The following is a 19698-nucleotide window of genomic DNA, read 5'->3' on the forward strand; positions in this document are numbered from 1 at the left end:
TATCGAATCTGAGATCATCTTTCCCATCTGCAGAGTAATGCAGCACAGATACAAGTTCTTTAACCGAAGAGTCCATACCAACCAGCTAGCCCAATTTCCTGCATTTGGCTCATATCCCTCTAAGACTGCTCCTCTGAACTTTTTTCCATGTACCTATCAAAGTACTTCTTAAATGATACTATTGTACCTGCCTCAACCACTTCCTCTGTCAGCTTGTTACATATAGTCACCAACCTCTGCATGAAAAAAGTTGGCCCTCAGGTCCCTTTTAAATCTTTCCCCCTCACTCTAAATCTATGACCCCGAGTTCTGGATTCCTCTACCCAGTTACCATCAATCTTTTCTATGCCTCTCATAGTTTTAAACTTTTATATAAGGTCGCTCCTCATTCCCCTTTCTCCAAGGTATAAAGATCTATCGTGGCTAAACCTTCCCTATAACTCAGGCCCCTTAACCTGGCAACATCCTTCTGAAGCTTTTCTGCACTTTTTCCAGTTTAACCAGATCTTTCCTATAACAGGGTAACCAAAACTGCACACATCACTCCAAGTGCAGCCTCACCAACAACTGCAACATCTGTCCTAACATCTGATTGTCTTTTTCACCACCCTGTCTACCTGCAACACTTTCAACTAATCATTTGTACTCCTGGGTCCCTTTGTTCCATTATACTCAAAAGTGCCCTACCATTCATGAGCTTAGCTTTATTTATCACATGTACATCAAAATAATACAGTGAGATGCATCATTTGCATCAAATCAGCAATAAGATTGCGCTGGGCAGCCTGCAAGTGTTGCTGTGCTTCTGGCAACAACATAACATGCCCACAACTTACTACCCCTAACCATAAATCTTCGGAATGTGGGAAGAATCCCGAGAATCCAGAGAAAACCCATGCAGCCACAGAGAAAACATAAAAACTCTTTACAGAAAGCACTGGAATCAAACCCCGATCTTACAGTTGGTGCTGTAAAGCATTGCACTATTAAGCTACCGTGCCATCGTTTGTGTTCATAGAATCATAGTTCTCAGCATGTCCTTTATGCTGGTTTGACTTTCCAAAATACATCACCCCACACTTATCTGTATTAAAATCCATTTGCCTTGCTCTGGCCCACTGCCCTAACTGATTAAGTTCCCAGTGTAATCTACAGTAACCTTCTTCACTATTAATACCACCTCCTAATTTTGTGTCATCCATTAACTTTCTGTTCAAACCTTGTGCATTCACATAACAAAATAATGATCTGAGCACCAACCCATGCAAAACACCTCTAAGTCACCGGCTTTCAACATCCTTCAACCATCACACTCTGCTTCCTACCTACAAGCCAATTTTGAATTCATAAAATTGAAGACTTACAGAAATCAGGCACAAATCGTTGATAACTTTGGTGCAAGGCTGACACTGAAACGTACTATTCACATCCAACATGTTTTTAATTGTAAGCTACGGCTCGTGGAGAGGACTACTTCTGGGCAACACAACCTACTGTTAACATTAATTAACAAAGATGGGAGAGAGTGAGCATTATATTAAACACACCAACTACTCTGCAGATGCTGGGGTCAAAGCAACACTCACAACACATTCACCTTTCCTGCCTATACCCTCCATCACCCCTTTATCTTTCCCCTTACTGGTTTTTCACCTGGCACCTACCAGCCTTCTCCTTCCCACCCTCCCCCCACCTTCTTTATAGGGCCTCTGCCTTTCCCTCTTCAGTCCTGACGAAGGGTTCTGGCCTGAAACGTTGACTGATCGTTTCCACGGATGCTGCCCAACCTGCTGAGTTCCTCCAGCGTGTTGTGAATATTAAACACACCTACATTTATTCAGAAAGGGGAAAAAAATCATGAGGTGATTAACAAAAATGTAAACTGCAAAAATTTGACACCTAGCTACAAGAGTATCAGAAGGGGTGACCAAAAGTTTGCTTTAGTTTGAGTTTTAAGTAGCGTCTTCAAAGAATGCCAGAGAGCTAGAGTTTCGAGAAATGATTTGAAAACATACAACAAGAGCGGTGGATGTATGGTTATCGTTGCTGAGGCACTTAAAATTGAAAATCCTAAATAACAGAATTGAAGCAATCATAGATCTCATTGGTTACAGTACTCTATGAGTTATAGTGGTCAGGGAAGGGAACCAAAGGCAATGACTTAATTTCCCTCTACTTCATTTAAGGACATTTCTGATTTAGTATCAGAAACAGTGTGGATAGAGAAAAAAAAACAAAGACAGTGTAAGAGTTGAGAGAGGTGATAAGGAGGAGTTAAGTATGGTTGGTCATTGTAAATATTAGATTTGCAAATAATCTCACTAAAGGGCAGCATGTAGATAAGAAACAGGAGATTCAAGAATAGTTCTTTGGAGGCGGGTGTAGTTGGGAGGCTTCAGAGGAAATGGAATTCACTGACTAGAATTCAAATGGAAAAGCCAATATACCTAGCTAGATTTAAGAGGAGATGTATTAGGAGGTTGTCTGTTGTATTCAACAATGACAGGACACCAGTACGGGAAGGTTTTTAAAGTGGTAAAGCTATGCACTGGGGCAGCTCCACTCGCTCAACCACAGGCGTCCGAGGCCAATGGTACGATTAGTCATCATAACTGGGGTCTTCCTTGGTTACCGTGGATGACCACAACTACTTCTGTGCCTTGCTATGCCCTTCACTCAAAACAAAGTGCTGAAGAACTGCCTTCTTGGTTGGATCTCCGATGATCTCATCTGCGCAGTTGGCCAGAGCTGACTTCCTATGCTAGGACAGGCATGTCTCTACTTCATTGGGGCATGACACCCACCCAGCCACCCTCACCTGGTTTAGCCTGCTAGTTGAAGTGGTGTACTGGGGTGTGGCTGCTGTCGCCTGCAAGCAGCTACTTGGAGCCACAGATGAGAGCTGGGTGTCTGGTGGGATCCAAAAGTCAATGAGGTTCCCCGGAATGGACAAGACAGACCTCTTCACTGGAGGTGCTACACCTCCATGGACATCCCATATACCCCCATATTAGGAATACAGTGTGGTTAATCCAATCAAAGCCTGAGGAAGAGAGATTTTGCCACGGTCACTGCCACACAGAATATCAGTGGTGATAACAATAAAGGTCATGTTGGTACTAGGGTGCAAAACCAATTGAGGAGCATGAAACATGAAGTTTTTAAAAAGTTACATATGGATTTGGAAGACAACATGTTCTCAAAACGAGGCAAAAAAAGAGTTGAAGATGGGGTGGTAATTTAGAACAACTGATGTCAGGGCTGGGTTATTTTTTAATGTATATTGTAGGGATATGTAATGATGGCAGAGATAGCTATTGTGGCAAAATTTAAAGGACAAGAGATTGCTGGAAGTGAGAGTGAGGAAACAGATATATATCAAAAGAAAGTGTTCAACGTAAATACAGCAGCAGATGAAATTGAATCTAGAGCCATCATAACATTCTCGTCAGAGAAATCCTAGTCCTGAATTACCAATTTACCTTTCTCAGGGCATTGTGCTCATTATGTTTAAAGAATCTTTGCAGTAAATCACTTGTCATTCTCACCTTGAAGATTAATTCTGCCTTACCAGACAAGGTCCAACAAGTAACAAAGTATCAAATTTGTACTAAATATTAGGCGTATGAAAGTATTGCTCAAGCCTTAAGTACAGTTGTGTTCATAGCTAAACCTGCCCAGTATGTGCTTAAAGCTAGTTATAATATTTAGCATTATATTAAGATGAAGAATCTTTAATGCAATTTTTTTTATTTTAATGCAATTGTAATTATGACTGCTAGATTTACTTGAGATGAAGAAATGTCTGAATTGTTCAGCAGGCAGCAAGATACTGTTAGAGGCACTCAACTAATTTGTTGGGGAAAGTATATTAGATTGTCAGACTAGTTTTGCGAAAATGAAGACCATTAAATTCTCTCACTTAATGGATGCTCTTTGTAGCCACCAGGTCAGTTTTCCCTGTCCCGAGGATAGCCTCTAAAATTAGAGCAAAGCCTTTCAATATTAACATCTGAAGCCATTTTCACACATAAAAAATGGAACTTTTACACCATTTTTCTAGCTGATTTTTTGAGATTAGGTTAATGGGGAAAAAAATCAAAAATGTTATTTCTGGTCTTTTGCTAAGCAATCATGTCAAGACAAAGAAATAACACTGATGTAAAGAGCAGTTATAATCTATTTTAGTGGGAGGTGAATAACCTATATAATTTATTCCCAAAAAACAAAAGTGTATCCTATTTGTGTTGTATTTAACTTTTCAGTAATATTTGAGTAATATTGTAAATATATTATTTGATTAACCATTTTTGTTTGTTTAAATAATTACAGGTTTTATGTAAAAGTATGTAAATGACATACATCATCACACCTCCATGTCATATGCGTGCGCCTTGCTTAAAGTAAAAACGAAGTTAGACCTGCATTTCTAGCTTTGTGTTTCCTTTCAATTAGTTTTTATGTTTTGGAGTTACAAAACATAATCTTTTGGATGTAATTATTTTTGTTTACTTATCCAAGAATAAGTCCTTAATCTAATTTGACATTGAGAAGAATCACACAAAAATGCACACGGGTAATTACACACAGCTTACTGGATCTCCGCACCTGCAGCAGACAATTACCTTCATTTTCAAAGGCACTTTTCAGTACGGAAGATAAAGACAACAAAAGGGTGGGTAAGGCATACATTTGAGTACTTCATTTATCTACAGTACCCAAATTTTGAGAGAATATTTTATTGTCTTTTTCTGACATACATTTGAACAGTGGTAAACAATATATATTTCTATCCAGGAAACAGCAAATGGACTGCTTCCTGTAAAAATCTAAGATGTCTCAACAGTCAAAGATTACACCCCTTACATAAGGCAAGATTTACACCGGATTTCCGTTTCAGTTAAACAGATGATGGCAGGGATCGCATTCTTCAGAGGAAATAAAATACGAATTGCAATACAAAGAACATTGCACCTTTAGTCATACTAGTTTGAGTAAAAATACTGTACCGGTTTAAATGTAAGCAAGGCATCAACAGTGAGGCTGTCATACACAAAACATCTCCACAATATGTACTTTGAACACTTGAGTAATGGTTGTACCTCATACAACTGGCATGATAATCCATGCACCCTCAAGACACCATGTTTTACTTTAATTTCCAAAACTTTCACGAGATGAAGTTCAATTTCCCTCAAATCTGAGCAGTAAAGAGAATCAGAATAAAAATGTGCCTTGTATATCCTTTAATGACATGGGAGAGGGCATGATTAGTGCCAACAAAATGCTGTTTGTTTGTCTATTGTATCTCATTGTGGGAAATGTATACTGTAAACTGTAAAATTATGCAAACTTGACTGTGGTGGTAATTTATTCATGCGTCTTTCTTATTTGTGGTAAGGTGCCATGACCTGCAAAAAGAAATGAGCCGGGTCAGTAAGTTTGACTTTTCTGCTCAAAGCCCCTCGTACAATGTACCAATTCAAAGGCTCCAGTTATCAGGTGCAAATGGCAGAATATCTGACTGCTCCGCTGTCATACCATTGTAATGTATAATGAAAATGAATCTAACTGAAGGTTGTGGGTTCAAGTCCAACTGCAGAGATTTGAATCAATGGTTTGGGACAACACTCCAATGTGGTGCTGGGGGAATGTTGCTTTAGCACAGATACAAGTCTTTCAGAGGGGATGTTAACCCACCTGACCCACTGCAACTTGTCTACTACTAATGCAGGTCCATGGCCGACATCATCTCTGAGGACCTGCGCTCATCTTTGGCGGGCACCATCTCTTGGGACCTGCACTCATTTTTGGTGGACACCATCTCTCTGGATCTGTACTCATCTTTGAAGCATCTATATAACAAAGACACCTACATCAGACTGCTATTTATGGACTACAGCTCTGCCCTCAATACCATAATTCCAAGCAAACGTACCTCCAAACTCAATAACTCCTTTTGCAACTGGATCCTTGACCTCCTAAACCACAATCAGCAAGGCCAGGCAGCAACACCTCCACCATGATTATCCTCTAAAATGGTGCCCAACAAGGTTGTGTCCATGGCCTCCTACTTTACTCACTATACACTCATGACTGCATGACAAGATCCAGCTCTAACTCCATCTACAAGTTCATTGTCGTGGGTCAAATCTCAAATAATGATCAGTCGGGAAAAGGGAGGCAATAGTGAGTCACGTGACATGGTGTCATTAAAACCACTTTTCTCTCAATGTCGGCAAAACAAAAGAACTGATTGTTGACTCCTGTTTACATAACGATGCTGAGGTGGAAGTGGTTGAGAGCTTCAAGTTCCTGGGTATCAGCATCTCCAGTAGCTTGTCCCGGTCCAACCACGCAAATACAGTGGCCCCTAGGGCGGCACGGGGCATGGTAAAAAAAAATGGTTAGCACAACGCTTTACAGTACCAGCCACACAGGATCAATTCCCACCGCTGTCTGTAAGGAGCCTGTACATTTTCCCTGTGACCCTGCTTGTTTCCTCCGGGTGCTCTGGTTTCCTCCCATAGTCCAAACATGTACCAGTCAGTAGGTTAATTGTTCGTCATAAATTGTCACGCGATTCGGTTAGGATTAAACTGGAGGTTGCCTGCTAGGTGGCATGAGTCCAAGGGCCAGAAAGGCCTATTCTGCACTGTATCTCAATAAATAAAACAGAAGCCTACTAGCACCTCTCCTTCCTCAGGAATCCGATACCAGAGTGCCTGCACGGTGATACGGAACACTGCAGAGCTCAGCGTTCCCGTGCTTACTTCCCCGCTGTACAGTATTCCTGCTTCCATCTACTCTGGTTGCACCAGACAGCATCAGCACACCCGGAAAGTGGGAAAATCTGTCAGGGAACTGGCTGGATAGGAAATATTCCTGTTTACCCACCTTTTCAGCGTTGTTCACTCCAATATTTAAGCTACATTTTGCACTTTAACTACATAATAATCCCTTGCATCAGCTCACCTAACTCTATCCTGATTTAAGACACGATGTCACTCCACACTTGTCCATTGTGTTCCACTCCTACCTTGCCCTCAGCACGCTGTTCCCCTTGATAAAAAAAACATGCTAACTCTATCTAATCCTATTATTTCCCAATTGCACTCTTCCATTTCCTTAGTAGATTGAAGGAGTTTCATTATAACGCAAGTCAGGCTAATTAATCTGTAGTTGCTAATTTTTACTCTCATGTTCTTTTATCTTTTTTGGAGTTATATTTGCAATCTTATAATCTGTGAAAATTGTTTTCAAATCTGTGGAATTTGCAAAGGCATATCTCCAACATCTATCACCAACACATTAAAGGACCTCAGGACACAATTCATCATGCCTTGAGGATCTATTAGCTTTCAATCCCCTTTCTCTAATATTATTTTGATTTATTAACAATTCCCTTTCAGTTCTGCACTACCTTTGGACCTATTATTCTCCATTACTTCTTGGAGGTTTTCTATAATTCATATAAATTCACAGAATATATTTATGCCACTGCCATTTCCTCATTACTCTTTTTAGTGTTACTCCTCAATGGATCCACATCAACTTTTGTAGAGTAAAATATTTTAAGTTTTTCTGATTCTGTTAGGTACGTTTGGTACTCTCCCTTATTAGTTTCTTCACCCTGCTATGCTGACTTATTGTGTTTTCTCAACTGTCCACTTTGCTTCTCTTTTTTGGCAAGATTATGATCTAATATTATCTTTAACTCCTCTTCTTCAATACCTTTTAGAATAGATACCATCATATACCACAGCAAACCTGTGCTTCATCCTTATAATTTGCTTTATTTAGATTTTTAAATTAAAATTGTAAATAATTTCCTCCATGTTATGATCATGCTTCAAGAACCCTTAACTGCAAGACTCCATTATGACCAAACCTTAATTTCACGATACTAGATCTAGAAAACACCTCTGCTGTTGGTTCTTTAAAATACATATTTTTGTTTACTTGCTTATGTTAAAGATCGTTATGACGTCTACATTATCTGTCTACACCTGCTACTAATTTTCTGATTTTACTCTGCCCTACATTGCCACTCCATCTGAGGACCTATTGAAGACTCTTACAAATGCTGGTTTCCCCTTAGTTCCACCCATACTGATGTAACCCACTGATTTTCCACATGAAGGTCATTTCTCTGCTACCTATATCCCATTCTTTTACCAATGCTATCTACCTCTCGAAATGTATCCCGGAATATTTATCTCCTAACCTTGTAAAACAGCTATTGGGCAATATACATATAGAAATAAACACGTTGCAAATTTAACTATATTGTTATGAATGCAATATGCCATCAAGTTTTTTTTAAGAAATACACTTCCCCAATCCTGAATATAATTGGGAGGTATTAAGTTTACATGCACTTGATGCTAGTCATCATTACATATTTTGTTCCCCTGTATTATCACCTTGTTTTCTCTTCAGCTTTCTAAAATTTCCCTCACTTGCATGAGCCTCTCACCACTATCTAGTTAAACTCTTACTGAAACTCATTATTGGTTATTTTATCCCTAATTCAGTGAAACGAACCCAACAAACCCACAGCTCCCATTCCCCCCCCCCAGATGTTCTGCTTGAACCTCAAATTGAAGCCTCTTCACCCACACCTTCAACTGTCTAATCTAACTGGCTCTACTAATTCGTATATGTATTTGTATTTCAGAAATTTGTGGTTCTGCTTTATAGTTTGGGTGCCAGCCATTTAATTCTTCATGGATCATGACAGAATATTTTCAAAAGGTAACTAAACAAAGGTTTTTGAAAATAGTAATATCTGACTGGAGGCATGGAGTTCATTTTCTCCATTATTTGCTGGTCACAGACATTGCAATAACTTTATAGCCAGTGATCCTGAGGGCAGTTTCTTGTTAAGGTCATTCAAAGACAAGAGTGACCACAGCATCAGGAAGACCCCAAATACTGTAGGGCCAAATCAATCAACTGGAAGAGAGCCTTCTGTTAAGAGTGACAACAAGCAATATGGTCCAAAAACTTCCTAGTCATCAGAAGATTTGGTCTAATAATATGTATAGATACAGAAACAGTATACATTGAGTATTAGTTTCCAACCTGTTCCTTCCCATTCAGTACCATAGATTAACAAAGAATTCAAGATAAATATTGGCAATGGTATCCTTCAGTTAGTTACCAAGGACTTCAAATATCTGAAACATAGGGACACTACCGTTTATCACAAGGTCCTGGTTGCACAGCCCATTGATTGTTCAGCAGATACATTCTGTAGTCGAGGCAAAAAAATGTACAGGGGATGTTTACAAGAAAAAGGATATGTTGATTGGATGAGATGGAATGATAAAGTGTTTAAGTAAATGTGCAGAAATTACTTGTACCTATTTCTATAGAATAAATGTGATGTTAGATTCAGTAGGTGAGTGATTCTCAGGCACTAGCCAGGCACTATGAACTCATTTACTGCTGAAATTAAGCCATCTCCGGTTGCAAATTTAAAGCCATGTTTATTGTAGAATGAGAACAAAAAGAGAAAGAATGAAGTAACAGAATATGAATAAAGTCAAGGCTTCATCTTCAGCATTATGCTTTTATTTCTGCCTTCCAGCATCTGGAGTATTTACTTTCAGTGTAAAACTGGATTTAACACTTGTCAGACCTACAGAAAGCTGCAAACTGAAAACATTGTTGCATGAGGAAATCACAACTTAGTAGATCTTTCACTCTCATTTCACAGCATTCAGCATCACAACTTAACAAATTGGCTTTGACCAGAACTGAATACTGTATAGAATTTGGTAAATATCAACTCGTGGATACAGTGAAGCTTATTAATGAACTAATTGGCCTTGCCAGTGAACCAGACTGTCCTTCGTGTCTAACAGTCAGTAACATATTCCCAAATGAAGATGATTTTTCATTGCAATTACATCAGATTGTTGTGGTAGTGTGAAAAGTTAGACTACGTTACTACATTACCTCTTACTACATTAATTCTGTTAAAGTACTTCTTGTGCCTCTTTAAATTCAAGAAAATATCAATTTGAAACCTTTGAAGTTCAGTCTGGTTAAGAAAATTGACATGCAGCGCCATGCCCCAAACCAACATGCTTTATGAAAGAATAGCGTAACTGCACATTCTAAAATGAAATCAAGTATGATACCAGGTCTAACATTATCTGGAGAGAAAGTTAATGTTTAAATGGCCTTTTCATTCACCCTACCTTTGTCTCTAGGTAATGCACTTTTTTTGTTTTAGTTTCAGAAAACAGTTATAATTTGCAGATTTAAAGTAAGTTTTAAAAACAGAAATGGAAACTTATGTTTCAGTCTGATCAGTATGGATAGTGTTGTATCAATGACACAACTAACAGATGGAAATCAAACACAAGCCCAGCACCCAAAGTCACATCTAAAATCTGTTCTTCCTATCTAATAAATATTAAGCTGCCTTTTGGGAGAGAACAGATGCTGGGTTGTTTAAATTGTCTCCTTTTGCTTTAAATATCTTTACACCTTTCATGGTTCAACTCTTTCAACTGCATAGCAATGGAGAGGAATCCAACGATAGCTACCAAGCTAAAACAGGATTTAAATTGCTCATTTGCTGCTTTATTGAATTTAAATTTGAGAACATGGGATATCCAAGAACAGTCCTAAAATAACTAAGATTTTTTAAAAAATTGCAGATGCTGGAAATCTGAAATGAAAACGAAATAGAAACACTCAAGGAAGCAACATCCAAGGAAGAGAAACAATAGTTAATCTTTCAGGACAAGACGCCATTAGAACTGATAACTGGTCACCAAGCTGAGAAAAAGGATTACTGTTTCTCTTTGCACAGATGCTGTGATTTGCATTGTGTTCCAGCATTTTTGTATTTTAGCTGTAAATCAGCGGCTTAATCTTAATTCAGACCACCAAGTTCTGTTAGTCATGTGTTCAAACAACCACAAACTTAAATTTAAGCGAATGTCCTCTAATGAATGAGAAGACACTTCTGGATGTTAGGAGACCAAAAAGGTATCGACACGAAATGATAGAACATAGAATAAACAGTACAGCACAGGCCTTTCAGCCCACAATGTTGTGCTGATTCTTTAACCTGCTCCAGGGGTTCCAAATTTTTTTTTGTGCCATGGACCAATACTATTAAGAGGTCTGTGGACCCCAGGTTGGGAACCCCTGACCTACTCTAATATTGATCTCACCCATCCATCCCACATAACCCTCAATTTTTCTTTCATCCATGTGCCTATTTAGTAGTCTCTGTGTCCCTAATGCATCTGCCTCTACCACCATCCCTTGCAGCAGGTTCCATGCACGACCTGACATATTCCCCATAAGCAGTACCACTGTTTCTAAACAATCTATCAATTTGTTTTAAGCAGTTAGACTCCGCTTGAAAAATTAATCTGCTCTCCCCAGAGAAGATTACTGTATTTTCTTTCATTTGGAAACTGCACTCAGTAAAAAAAAAAATCAATAGTGAATAAATGTAAATATTTGTTCCAAACAAACTCAATGATGTTTGTTTCATCTCAAGTTATAGACTTAATAAGCAATGTTGCTAGCAACTAACACAACCAAACCACATGCAGCAACCTTATGTTACACAATCTACCACATAATTGTCTTCTACTGCCAAAATCCTAAATTATTTGAAACGGGTTGAATTGATTTCCACTCATTCTCAATTTTTGTTAAAATCAAGAAACACATAAACAAATTGCAAAATAACTACTCAAATAACTACCATCATTCACAAATAGCAACAACTATACATCTTCAATAAACTAAAATCTCACAAGGCGTACCACAGGAGTATTAAAACTTTGACAGAACAGGAGGGGCTAGGATAAGCTTCAGAGAGACAGGTAAAAATTAATTAAGGCAAACATCAAGTTATCAAACATTGATGGAAAATTCAACATTGGTATAGAAAGCAGACCATATCAATGGAGATACCCCTCCTTTAAAAACAATACATCACAGGCTGAGATTGAGAAAACGGAATGGAACTCAAGACAACATTTTTAAACTAGTACAGAAGAGTTACACCTAAACACAATCTAGTTTAAACCTGAGAATCTAATGAATTCCAAGCTGCCAAACTGGAATTTTTCCAAATACTTAACTCAAATTCTTTATGATTAATAGTCTAGTGGATAAGAGCACTTCGCATCCACCACTGAATCACTTCACAACTTGTAGGAAGAGGTTTAATTCCACTGATAACTTGAAAGCACATACAATGAACACTGCTCTGATTTGCAATGCTCTTGCATTTTGGATCTATGTTATTTTCTATGATTTTTGAAAGTTCCCTACTTGAAGAGTATCCAAATGGGACATGTTCCATCTCATTAAGGCATGATTACTTCATTACAAAGTTGCATCCTTCCATAAACAGGCATTCTGGTTCTAGATTAGATATTGGACAAGTCATTTTTCATCTTTTGTGAAGGATTATATGGAAATCTTATCATGGCAACTCTAGCTCTAAAAGTAGAAGGGCCAAGGTCTCTCTGGGCCACACTCAACCGAAAATTTCAAGTGAGATGTTGAAATAGCTAAAAAAAAAAGCTAGATGATTTGCATGGAAGGGAAAGAGAACAGATGGGCAAAGATCATTAATTATATTTACTCAGTCTTAAAACCTGGTTTCAGAACTACCTAGCTGGACACATTTGGATACACCGCAAAGATACATCTGTAAGTGTCTGTCATTTTAGGAGCTAGTTCATAGAATAGTAAAACGTTACAGCTTCCACTTTGGTCACCATACCGTTTTACTTTTGGAAGTTAAACGGGTGTTGGGGTAAGTCGAAGAAAAATGGTTTAGGAATGAGCTACAAAAGATGGTGATAATGCAAAAACAAGGTGCAAACTATATTGAATGTATTCTCACCCCTAGGACGATTATATACCTTATTAATTTATTTGTGGAAACATTACATTGTTTTGAGAATTGTATGTACTGTGGTGTGCACCTTGGTCCCGAGGAACATTGTTTCGTTTGGCAGGATACAGTTGAGATGAGAATAAACAGAACACCTTAAATCAACGTAAAAGATTCTGATTAATGTCAACAATTTCTACAGAATGCAGCTCCTTTCTCTGCAGAGCAACAACTATTTTATCTCTATATATTTGACATACATAGAATGTTTATTATAAATCAACTATGGTGACTTTTCATTCACTAGATTAGAGCTTCAACCATCTTGCTGGAGGTGGAGTCTGGCTGACTAATAGAGAAGTAATACACCATTAAAACAGACACCTTGGTTCAACTCATCCATACTGACTAAGATTCCCACCAAAACTAGTCCCATCCTCCCCCCCACCACCCCCAGTTTAGCCTACATCCTTCTAAACCTTTCCTATTTAAGTGTTATCCAAGTGTCTTGTCAGAATTTAAAGAGCAGGTTACCTTGTTTTGGAAGAATATTGAGGAATGTAGGAAAAAGAACCATTTTAGACTGAAGTCTGGAATGAATTCCAAAACTAACAAAAATTGCATTAAAAGAAAAAAATCATTTAGTTCAGATTAAATTTCCTCCATTTAGCACTGGACAGAGGGGTAACAAATCGTCTCTCTCCCCACCAGAACGATGCCTACTGTGAGATCATTGAAAAAGGAGACAGGCCTAAATCTCCAAAGGGAAAGGCATTCTAGAACAATCCTATGAAGAGGCATTCCATTAACACATCATTCTGCAGAACTTCGATACATTCTTTAGTACACCTAAACTCCTCTGTTAGCACTTTCCACAGGCAGACAACTCCAAAAATAATGAGCACGTCATTGAAGGAGCAAACATCTGTACTATTTGGTCAGAAAAAAATGTCAACATGGAATTAAAATGTCACACTGAACACAATTCACCAAATATAGCAAGTACACTTGCACCTGCAATCCTAATTCCTCCTGTGTTGTGAGGAATTGCAGATTGTTTAAAATTTGAAGTGGAAGTTTTCATGTCATGTCAAATGTAAATTATTCACACATTTGAAAGTTAGATTTGACTACTGAAGGAAAGCTTTCTCACCCATCAGATTAGGTATGTTCTGCAGTCTGTACGGTGCACAGAAATACAAGCTAAAACGCAACAGGCAGAGCAAGATAGGTGCAAAAGTTAGAAAGAACATGTTTCATATATAAATGTTTGAAAACTATTCTTTCCAAATTTATCAAGTCAGAAACCGATTTCCTCAGAAAATGTCCCGTTGAAGTACTTAAGTCAGTTTAATTTGTAGCATCAGATACAGATTTAGTGAAAATTCTGATTTTGCATATGCATTTTTTTTTGTGGAGGGTGGTGTTGTTAAGGAAGAGGGGATGAATGTTTTATTTAGAAACAACTAGAAAAGTGACTAAAGATATCATTAGCACTGATGGCCCCAGGAAGAAAGTAGAATACTACTTTGGGCTTAACAGTAAATAGTCAAGATGGTTTCTCTTTAAAATACATATTGCTTTCGATCTGCTTGATGCTCTAATTGTTTAGAAGCTTCACAGTACAAAATTCTGCAATTCTTCATACCCAAAATATAGCAACAATTGTCCATTCAAAAACCACCAATCAACAGTGCAGAATAAATATCTTTATTGAGGCACCATGAGGCATTGTAAATAGCAGGATCTCTTGCAAAGGAAACCTATCCATTCAATGTCACATAAATAGTCTCAGATGAAGAAGTGCAAGACAAAATTCTGTAACAAAATATATTTGCAGTTCTACTAGCAAGGCATCACAGGTTAAAGTGCCCAGTCAGTGCAAACCAAAATCCCAGAAAACTATCGTGACATTTTAACAAGTCACCCCCTGGCAACTCACTTCAAATTGTGACCTTTTAAAGTTACAGAGATCAGAGTGCAAAGCATTTTAGCTAATAGAGCACATTTCAGTCCTGATACAAGAGGTATCCAGAAAAGGTAGAATACTTCCAGCTGCTACCATAGATGGCACCTCTGTGCAATCGCAGCCAGATCTGATCTCCTTGGAAAAGCTGCAGAACAGCATGATTGCTGGCAGTCTCATGATCAGGGGCACCATCATTAGCATAAGCAGAGCACAGGACTTCTTCATTCTTCATCAAATTTACATACAGAGGTACATTCACAGCCAGCTTTAGCATGTGAAAGATGAAGACATAAGTGCCATTCACAGGGCAGGTAAATCGCCCCAACTGGAAATCAAATGTTTCTCCAAGGTTACTGAGCAGAAGATCAAAGATAATGGGCTGGTCCAGAGACCCAGGAGTAAAGTTAGATGTCCTTGCTGTAGAGAAGGCCACTCTCATCTGTTGAGGAAGAGGATAGACGTGCACGGGCAAGAGGGTGGCAGCTTGGCTGGTCACTGGCATATCCACTGGAGTAATGTTTAGTGTTTCACCTTGGCCAGAATCCCCCGTGTTGACGTGCTCGTTGTCTCGCTCTGGACTGCTCACTTGAGATGAATCACTCCAGCCAGCTGTCAAGTAATTAAGACCTGTTTGGGTTGAGAAATCTTCCACTCTGCTCAAAGTAGTATCACATTTTCTGATCAAAACCATTAAAAATTCTTACTCATATTCTGAACTCCAAAATAAAACCACATGATTACAAACTTTTTTCAAGGCAGCTTTAGAAACCAATTCTGACAAGTGTTCAAACAGCAAAGCTTTGCAGGACATACTTTCAATGCCATTTCTTCAAAATTGTTCCTGTTGAGCATTTATGCATCATTCTACACCTTTATGATTAACCATCTGTATTAGCAAAAGTTGTAATACCGGGAAGGGATTAAGCTGGGTAGCACTCAATAGGCATAGACAAGATTGGCCAAATGGCCTTGCACATTTAAATTTGAGCCTTATTGGCATCAAGGGATTGAAAGGATGTGCTGATAAACTGAAACAGTGGGATATTTGTGGTCAATGGTGGCTTTATTGTGGGATCAGAAGTCAAAGATTTTAAAAAGTAATGATTTTAATGTGACAGTGCCTCAAGGAGCAAACCATCCAGAATATATTTTAGAATTAAAGTGACTTCTGTACCCCATACATCCTTCAGTTTGGAAGAAAGGCCAAAACCTGTGCTTGAAATATATGAGCACTTCCACTAGAGCAAAAGTACTATTCTAGAAACACGCCCTGCCTATACCTATAGACCATTCAGCAATTAAGTCAACATCGTTTTATAGCTTCACTAGCTATAGCTTAGGTGATGGTCCAACAAACTGAGGGAAAATTAGTTCTGTGGATTGAAATAATGTCACCTGTTTACAAGTGCTTCAAGAAACTATGTACAATTGATTGAAGGGCTAGTAAGGGAATGTTGTTTCCAAGTCAAGGCAACTTAGATCTGCAAAGATTAAAATTGAAATCATTTCCAAAAAATAAAAGTACACTTTTAGCACTTTACAATACAAATTCTCCAACAACCTGAATCATGAGCAACTCAAGTACATTTCTAGAAGACAACATTGCAATAGTCTCTTGCATCAATGAATCATCCATTTGACAATTACCAATTTCTCTCACCCAATCCCTTCTAAAACAAGGGTGCTTAATCAACAGGTTGTATCTCTCTGCTATTCATACACATGTAATCCTCTGAAGCAACCTTCACTGATCAGCTAAGTACATTGCAAGATCAAGATTTGCATCCCTAAGGGGATTTGATAATTCCGTGCCCACTTCTTTTGAAAGAAGCATTGTATGGGGCAAGTCACACTCAGTGGTATTACAAATTTTGAGTGGACACAAGCTTCACTTTGAAGTGCAAAAGATTCTCGTGTTTATGGCTGAAAAAAGAAAACTATGAACCCCAGGTTTTGAATCAATTTTGATCAGAGTTCATTAATGATTTAAAGTGCAAAATTAGGGCACAATACCATCAGTTTGTGATTAAGGCAAGGAAGATTGGTTGCTCATGGAAGCAGGCTGAATGTATAGGGCAGCGAGTTTAAGATTAATATGCATTTTAAAAAGGAATGGACTGATTATCTCATCTTCCATTACTCTAAAGGAAATTCACATCTAACCTATCCTTTATTACAATGTCAGCTTTCTGGTATGGTGATGCACATATAGCATAAATTTTAGGTTAGAGGATGAGCTGACAAACATTTCAACTCATGTATGTGGAAACTTGTCATCAGATCACATCATTAGTCACTGTTCTTAAAAATCCATTGATTGCTTACAAAATTTTGCTCTAGATGGGAAAAAAAGTCAAGTTTGACTGCTTTGCCAAATCCTAACTACAATATGTTTTGCATTGGGGATTACTGTGGGGAGGAAGTGGGGGTACAGAGATTTTGGTACCCAAGTGTTGGTAGGAAGTTATAATTCTTTTCCAAATAAAAAGAGCAGTTAGCCAACATCTCTACTATACACACTTGTGAATTCCCAAATTACAATAGCTAGGCTTAGAATTGTCTTAGAGGATAAATGGATTAAAAACAAAAAAAAAAATTACTACTTCCTATCCTGATATTCACAAAAATGTTAAGTGACAAGGGAAAAAAAACAGATCAGGCGTTTTAAGTTTGGAAGCTATGGGCACTGAGGACGAAAGGTCACAGATGCACATCTAGCAGTGCCACTGCCTTGCAGCATGACACCCACGTTGGATATCGACCTCAGATGCCATCTGCAGAGTATGCACTTTTTTTTTTTGCCTGTGACCACACAAATTCCCTTCCACATCTCAAAGGAGTTGGCAAATCTAATTGCTTCTTGTGTTGTAGCAAGGGGGAGCAACATTGGGAAAAAATGGGATTAATGTAGCATTGGGGAGAGGTTGATAGTTATTGTTCACTATGGGACCATTTCCATGTTGCATTCCACCATTACAGAGCCACTTTAATGTTGTCATTGGACCAAAACCTGTGATGTCCATATGGTAGATAGTGTGCAACACCTACCTCATTGTTAAAATAAGGAATACTCATCTTCCCTCAAAACTAGACTGGAATTAAGTTATCCTCAACCTCAGCAGCAGCTAAAATCATCTCAACATTTCACTTACTCAGTTCCAGGGATGTACGGGCCAGAGAGGAGGAACTCCAATGGTGCTGGTAAATGTGCTTGGTTCTGCATTTGGAATTAGATTCTGGAAGGAATGACAATTGGAGGACAGCAAGCTGCTAGTAATATCTGCCTTGTAATGCAGAGCAAAAGCTTGCAGCTGAGATTCAGCACCACCAAAGTGGAATTTAGGTTTAGAATATCTGGAGCTTGTAGGTGGTGATGGGGATGGGGGGGGGGGGGTGGAATACATGAGAAAAAGATTCAAGTCAATCAAAAATTGAAGTGACTGAGTAGGACATTAAATAGCTGTATGGGGGGGGGGGGGAAGAGAGAAGAACTGAAGTATCCCAAATTTCAATTCTGGAATAACTGTCAATAGTGTACCAGCAGCCAAGTCACAGCAACTTAATATGACCAAGGTGAGACAATTCCAATACTGCTTCCATAAAACTAAGCAAAAATAAGGAGAATACTTCAAGTGTGACACTGGAAAAATGTGTACAGAACCGGAGGAGATAGCAGAGGTACTTAATGAGTACTTTGCTTCAGTATTCACTATGGAAAAGGATCTTGGCGATTGTAGGGATGACTTGCAGCAGACTGAAAAGCTTGAGCACGTAGATATTAAGGAAGAGAATGTGCTGGAGCTTTTGGAAAGCATCAAGTTGGGTAAGTCACCAGGACCGGAGGGGGTGTACACCAGGCTACTGTGGGAAGCGAGGAAGGAGATTGCTGAGCCTCTGGTGATGATCTTTGCATCATTATTGAGGACAGGAGAGGTTCCGGAGGATTGTAGGGTTGCAGATGTTGTTCCCTTATTCAAGAAAGGGAGTAGAGATAGCCCAGGAAATTATAGGCCAGTGAGTCTCATTTCAGTGGTTGGTAAGTTGATGAAGAAGATCCTGAGAGGCAGGATTTATGAACATTTGGAGAGGTATAATATGATTAGGAATAGTCAGCATAGCTTTGTCAAAGGCAGGTTGTGCCTTAAGAGTCTGATTGAATTTGAGGATGTGACTAAACACATTGATGAAGGTAGAGCCGTAGATGTAGTGTATATGGATTTCAGCAAGGCATTTGATAAGGTACCCCATGCAAGGCTTATTGAGAAAGTAAGGGGGCATGGGATCCAAGGGGACATTGCTTTGTGGATCCAGAACTGGCTTGCCCATAGAAGGCAAAGAGTGGTTGGAGATGGGTCATATTCTGCATGGAGGTCAGTGACCAGTGGTGTGCCTCAGGGATCTGTTCTGGGACCCCTTACTCTTCGTGATTTTTATAAATGACCTGGATGAGGAAGTGCAGGGATGGGTTAGTAAATTTGCTGATGACACAAAGGTTGGGGGTGTTGTGGATAGTGTGGAGGGCTGTCAGAGGTTGCAGCAGGGCATTATTAGGATGCAAAACTGGGCTGAGAAGTGGCAGATGGAGTTCAACCCAGATAAGTGGAAGGTGGTTCATTTTGGTAGGTCAAATATGATGGCAGGATATAGCATTAATGGCAAGACTCTTGGCATTGTGGAGGATCAGAGGGATCTTGGGGTGTGAGTCCATAGGACACTCAAAGCTGCTGCGCAAGTTGACTCTGTGGTTAAGGCGGCATATGGTGCATTGGCCTTCATCAACCATGGGATTGAGTTTAAGAGCCGAGAGGTAATGTTGCAGCTATGTAGGACCCTGGTCAGA

The 19698-nt window shown here is 38.9% G+C and overlaps 1 protein-coding gene across 4 annotated transcripts in view; it reads right to left on the bottom strand.

The window, feature by feature from the left end:
- Positions 1-14578: 14578 nt before the first annotated feature.
- caprin2 (caprin family member 2) overlaps positions 14579-19698 on the bottom strand; it is a 50208-nt gene continuing 45088 nt past the window's right edge. For 3 of the 4 annotated variants that reach the window (XM_072269419.1, XM_072269418.1, XM_072269416.1), the window contains one exon: positions 14579-15485. In XM_072269419.1, coding sequence (XP_072125520.1) covers positions 14899-15485 — 587 coding nt within the window. In that variant the 3' untranslated portion in view covers positions 14579-14898. The remainder of the gene's footprint in view (positions 15486-19698) is intronic. The other variant, XM_072269417.1, reaches the window with a different exon arrangement.

This window comes from Mobula birostris, chromosome 9, assembly GCF_030028105.1.
Source record: "Mobula birostris isolate sMobBir1 chromosome 9, sMobBir1.hap1, whole genome shotgun sequence".
NCBI classification, from domain to species: Eukaryota; Metazoa; Chordata; class Chondrichthyes; order Myliobatiformes; family Myliobatidae; genus Mobula; species Mobula birostris.